Source organism: Fukomys damarensis, unplaced genomic scaffold, assembly GCF_012274545.1.
Source record: "Fukomys damarensis isolate Sample0158 unplaced genomic scaffold, DMR_v1.0_HiC HiC_scaffold_16, whole genome shotgun sequence".
In the NCBI taxonomy this organism is placed as follows: Eukaryota; Metazoa; Chordata; class Mammalia; order Rodentia; family Bathyergidae; genus Fukomys; species Fukomys damarensis.
Genome location: NW_022900928.1, coordinates 88,448,924 through 88,454,923, shown reverse-complemented (window position 1 = coordinate 88,454,923; position 6,000 = coordinate 88,448,924). Strand labels below are relative to the sequence as shown.

The window sequence follows — 6,000 nt, the reverse complement described above, 5'->3', positions numbered from 1 at the left end:
TTTTTTTTTTTTTTTTTTTTTTTTTTTTTTTTTTTGGTACCAGGGATCAAACTCGGGCCCTTGTGCTTCTGAGGCAGGCACCAGAACCACTGAGCTAAATCCCCAGCTCTCTGTTAGTATTTTAAAGGAAATATTTAGTTGAAATGCTGTGCTCCAGTGACTCCCTGACATTCTGGTTCCTGTGCTGGGGAACCCTCTGCTGGTAGAGGCATCTTTGTTTGCAGGTAGGGTTAGGCAGCGGGAGCCTTGGGCTGCTAGGCTGGGCAGGAGGCAAAGGAACCTGGAGGGCCAGGTGGGGGCAGTAGTCAGTCTGGGACTCAGTCTGTTTCCTGGAGCTAACCTGGTAGCTAGCCTGGAGAGATTACATCCAGAGGGGCCGCACTGCACTATCCTGACCACAGGGGACACTGGGGCCACCAGAGCACCAGCCTTGACTGGGCTTGTGGGCCTGTGGGCTGTGTGAACTCTTAGGAGCAGGGACAGCCAGTGTGATGAGGACCCCAGTGTCATGAGGGCTTCTGATGCTCTGTGAAGGTCTCCTTAGAACCATGTCCGGGAGGCAGCCAGGGAACCATGCCTTGACCCAAGCCCTGCCTTTTTTTTACCTCACCCTCCTTTGAAGCGTCAGGCAGGGCCACTCAGGTAGAGCCCCATCTCGCCCCTGCTCATGGCCTGTGTGGTGGGGCCTCTTGCCAGGTGATGTGCACATCCTGGGTGCAGGATGGTGAGCTCTACAAGGAGATGGAGAGGTGGGGGACGGGTGCAGAACAGTATGTCCCCCCTCAGGGTATGGACACACACAGCCAATGGCCACTCACCTTCCTGTGCCTTACTGTCTGGGGATCTTGGGAGCAGGCTGTGCATGGCTGGTTTGTTCCTGGAGCCCCCCATGTGGGGGGCAGGGAGGAGCCCTGTGAACTTGTGCCCTGGGTTCTGTCCAGCCTGGGTCCCTTGGGTGAGTCTCGGAACACCCAGAAAGTCCTGCCACCATGAGCTTCATGCAGTTTTGTGCCCCAGATGCCCCACACATTGCGGCTGCTCCCTTGGGGGTGTGCAGCTCTGGCCTTCTCTGGACTGACGCCCTGTGTTTAGGAGCCAGGAGGCCCGCCTCCCCTCCCAGCCCCGTGGCCGCTGATTCTGGGGCATCTCCCCACCTCTGCCGGTGTGGCTGGTCTCGCCCTCCACACCCCACCCTGTGGGATCCGCCTGTCCGGCCCCTTTCCGCCCCCCCCCGTCCCAGTCTCCCCTCCCCCTAGCTCCTGCTGGGAGTGGAGATTGCATTTCAGTTGCCATTTGCATTCCCAATCAATCCGGACTCCGCAATTAAGTCGGCTGGCGGAGCTGGGAGGGAGGCGGCGGCGGGAACGGGTCCTCTGGGGGCTGTCGCCTCCACACTGCTCCCATTCCGCCCCAGATTGCTTCCTCCTCTGCCTTGCACAGCCCTCCGGCCAGGGAGGGAGCAGAACCCTGGGCTTCTCCACCCCTGGAAGCTGAGCCCGGAGTGGTGGGGGCGGCCGGGCAGCTGGGCAGGTGAGAGGTGGCCGAGGGGCGTGGGCGCTGGTGCAGCTAGAGCCAGCCCCTCTCTCCTTCGCCCACACCCTGGGCTAACGAGTGTCATTATCGCTGTCTGTCCTCTGCTCACCCGCTTCTGCCAAGGGGGGCCCAGGTGAAGAAAAGGCAGAGTTCTGGGTGGAAAGGGCTTCCCTCCTCCCCAGCATCCATGATCCCTTCTCTAGGAGAGGAGGAGGAGAGCCTTGGTAGGTCTGTGCTGTCAAGGTCCTGAGTCTGTGCCCCCTGTTTGTTGGAGGAAACAGGCCCAGAGCCAGACTGGTTTGTTACATGGTCTGGGCTAGTCTGTGGCAGAGGGCGAAACAGCAAGGCGTGGTAGGTAGCACATGGTCTGTAATCCCAGCACTCAAAGGCCAAGGCAGGAGGATTTCTGCAAGTTTAAGGCTAACCTGAGCTACTAGTGAGTTCAAGTCCAGCCTGAACTGCATAGCAAGACTGTTGAGAGAGAGAAAGAGAGAGAGAGAGAGAGAGAGAGAGAGGATCCGATTCTGGTATCCCTCCCCTGGAGTAGAAGCTGGATCTGCACCCATGAAGAGCAGGGCAGGGCTGTGTGAACCATGGAGGAAGTAGTGACACTGCTCAGAATGGGCGTCTGGAAAGCTCTGCCCAGGACTTCTCCACCCAGGATGACTTGCCCCCATGCTTCGCCCATGATGTCCCCTGGTACCTGGACATTCTTCCTCCAGCCTGTCCTGAAGGAGTGGGGTGGGGTCTCTAGAGCCTGACAGCCACTTGTGCACAGGGACTTTGTCCCTGGATGGGGGACAGCTATCCTGTTTGCTTGGCTCTCAGCTGCACCCTGTAACAGGGACACTACACCCAGAAGCAGGTCAGCAAGGCCCCAGATGATCATGGGATCCACCACAGACCATGAGATAAGGCCTGGTTCTGTCCCACCCACCAGGTTGTCTGGTGACTGTCTCAGCCCCTCTTGTGTTCAGGAGCCCTTTGGAAGATGGGGTGTCCATGTTGCTGGGGGACAAGAGCAGAATGTGTCATCACAGGCTGAGTGCGTGGCTCTGTCTCCTACGCTGGCTTTTGCCTCCTTGGATGGCTGGAGGAGAGGGAAAGAAGGAAGGAGATGGCTAGCAAGGGCGGACAGGGAGCATCTGTTGAAAAGGAGCCAGGAAGTAAAGCTGCCCAGGCCACTGGGGTTGAGGACACTTCCTTCCCTCTGGCACAACTCCTAGCCAGGAGGGAGAAATCAGTCAGAAATCTTCCGTTTCTATATTTTGAGACTGGGTTTCCCTATATAATTCAGGCTGGCCTCAAACCCAAGGCCATCCACCTGCTTCAGCCTTGGGAGTGCTACGATTACAGGCATGCACCACTATGCCCAGCCAGTCAGAAATCTTTAATTGGCTTTTTACTGTTTTCATCCACCAAGGGCTAAGCCTTATTCTGAAGACTTTAGAGGGAGGGTGTGGTCCAGTTGTGGGGTGTCCATCTCCACCCTTGGGCCTAGGGGTGCAGGGGGAAGGGCTGCCTGCATTCTCCTTCACTTCTCTGCCTCCTCCCTCTACTGTTCCTAAAGGTGAGCTATGCAGGGCTCCCGGGCTCCGCTTCTGCCTGTGGCCAGTGTCACTCTTCTCAGCTGTCCCAGCAGTGTTCCTCCTGACCCGTCCCACTTGGCTCTGGTCTGTGGATCTAACTGTGTCCTTCTTCTCTGTGGTGTTTCCATTCCAAGTCTCAGAAATGCTGCCTCTTCCCACCCTTCCTGAGTTGGGGCCACCTGATGTCCTTCCAAGGTGCTCCTGTCCCCATTCTCCTGTGCTCTCTGTGGTCTCACAGAGATGTGAGAGCATCTTTCGGCTCCTGGAGGAGCAGATTTCCTCCAGGTTTTATGGAGCCAGGCTGGTTGGATCTCCCTGGGGTTCACTTGCCTTCACCATCCAACAGCCACACCATTTTGAGGGTCATTGGCCCAGTCATCAGCTGGCTTATGCTTGTCCTCTTGCTGGCCAACCTCTATGTTTAAAGAGTGACTTCCTGGCTTCCACAGGAATTTTCGTGGCCAAGATGGCAGACTGGAGCTTCCTGTTCCTAGCCTGGGCATTCTTGAGACAGTTCAGGGACAGGGCCACAGGAGTGAGAGGCCAGGCCCTGCAGAAACCTCTGCTGCCCTATCCTGCCTCTCCTGGAGCCTGCCTGGATGGGAGCAGCAGGCTGGGCACGTCCAGTCCTAGCACTTACTGTTCATGTAACTTTGCCAGCAGGGTAGAGGAGATGCCCACGCCCAGGACAGTGGATGCTCCATGGCGGGCAGTCAGGGATAGCAGGTTTCTGCAGGTGATTTGTCTTCCCAGTTCTCCCTGGTTCAGCCAGGGTCCTTAGAGGCGTCTGCTGGAGGAGGCAGGATGGAGGATGGCATTCCCTGGTGAGACACTGTGACTTCCCCGTGGCATGCGGGCCATTCTTGGCCTCTGATGGAATCTCTGTTCCCAGGGGATCTTGCTGAAGAGGAGCGGCAAGTCTCTGAACAAAGAGTGGAAAAAGAAGTATGTGACGCTGTGTGACAACGGGCTGCTCACCTACCACCCCAGCCTGCACGTGAGTCCAGGGGACTAAGCCAGGCACTGGGGCTGGGTGAGACTGGGGCTGGGTGAGTATCACAGTGAGCACCCTGGGGTGGTCTCAGGTAGGTTCTCCCTGGAGCAAGCACCATACTGTGAAGGCTTAGGAAGGGCCAAAGACACAGGCTTTGCAGGGCCTCCAGAAGACCCTGCCCACCAAGGATGCCCCCCAGCCAGCCTCTGCCCTCCATGGGCAGCCATGGCAGTGGTTTAAAAGGCGAGATCCACCCTGCAGCCTGGATGCCTGGATCCCTGGCCTGAGCCATGCCAGTGGCAGACAAGGTGACCACGTGAGCCAGGCTGTTGAGGAGGGCCCAGGACTTTGGGCAGATCCTTGAGAGAGGAGGCAAGAGAGATAGCGTTGTCAGTGGGCAGAGGGGTCTGCAGGTCATGTGGCCTGTGCCCCTCATTGGGGTGTGGCCACAGCAGGGATCATTGTGTGGCCCCTGAGGCAGCTCCTCCACCCTCCCTCCCTTGCTTCCTTCCTTCCTTCTTTCCTTCCTTCCTTCCTTCCCTGCACTGCGTGGCTCCAGCACACAGCTGTCACCAGAATCCATCTCTGTCACCACCCCACTGTGGGGCTAATGAGTTCTCCCGTGAAGCCCCTCGAGCACAGCACGTGAGCCAGCCCCACCCCCGCCCAGAGGCAGACCCTCCAAGGGTCCCCGGCCACCCAAGAAGCCCCAAGGGCTGTCAGGGGGCCCATCTGAGCTGAAGCCACATGTCCCTGCTGTGACTAGGTCTGGAGAGCACCATCCAGGCAGCCCTGAGCATAAAGAGGCGGCCTGTGTGGGGAGAGCTTGCCTTGGGGTGGCCTCATCTAACCGAGCTCAGCCTGCCATGCCCTGCCAGTCTCCTTATCCGATTCCTTGGGGCATTGACCTTTCTGCTTAACCTAGGAGGTAAGGTCATATCTCCTAATAGCCTCACTCTCCAGGGTAGGACCTGGACCAGGCTGACAGGTGGCAGTTGTACCTGGGGAGGTGAGAGGGGACCACATCTATTCCTCCTCATAGACCTGGTCCTTCTGAGTCCTTGAGAGACACCAAGAGAGCCAGGTGTGGTGCTCATACCTGTAATCCCAGCATTTGGGAGGCTGAGGCAGGAGGATCACTGTGAGTTTGAGCCTAGCTAGCTTGGTCTACATAGAGAAATCCCGCCTTAGAAAAAAGAAAAAAAAAAATACCACGAGGTATCCAAGGACAGTGCTGACAACAGAGCCAAGAGTGTCTGAGGCAGTGGGAAGGCCCTCTGCAGGCACAGGGATTTGCTGCCTTGTGGCAGCTGCACACCTAAGGTGGGCTAGCGGGGCTGGCTCCGGAGCATATAGGTCCCCGGTATTTTCATAGAGAGGGTTGTGCTATCACAGGCAGGAGGCCCCAGGTTGTGCTGAGGCCTGGAGGCTTTGCCATGCCCACACTGCAATCCTAGCTAGCCTCTGTCCAGCAGGAGTGTTGGGCCTGGCTCTAGGGGCATCTGTTGGGCACGCCAGTGGTGGCGTTTGCATGGGTTCTGCTTGGAACAGGAAGCCACACTGTCTGCAGTGGAAGAGTGGAAGCTCGGCCGGTTTGTGGCTTGTCAGTGACCTGGCCAGAGGCCAAGCTGTGTCTGGGACCCGAGACTGATAGTCAGCATGGCCTGAGTGTTCCTGCATTTGCCAAGCGCTCCTCTCTTTGGGGTTGCTGAGCCGGGCCAAGAGGGTTCCCAAGGGTCCCTCCCGTGGCACTTGTTGCAGTGGGAACTTTGGGGCCTGTGACAGGACATGGTGAGGGGCTCGCAGGCCCATCCTCATCTCCCTGCACGGTGAGCTCTGATATGGAGGCCTGATGACCCAGCGCCCTACCATCCGGGCCCCCTT

The 6,000-nt window shown here is 57.9% G+C and overlaps 1 protein-coding gene across 3 annotated transcripts in view; it reads left to right on the top strand.

Annotated features, from left to right (window-relative positions):
* Agap3 (ArfGAP with GTPase domain, ankyrin repeat and PH domain 3) overlaps positions 1–6,000 on the top strand; it is a 43,833-nt gene that overhangs the window by 25,694 nt on the left and 12,139 nt on the right. For all 3 annotated transcript variants that reach the window (XM_010637557.3, XM_033764457.1, XM_010637558.2), the window contains one exon: positions 4,015–4,119. In XM_010637557.3, coding sequence (XP_010635859.1) covers positions 4,015–4,119 — 105 coding nt within the window. The remainder of the gene's footprint in view (positions 1–4,014; positions 4,120–6,000) is intronic.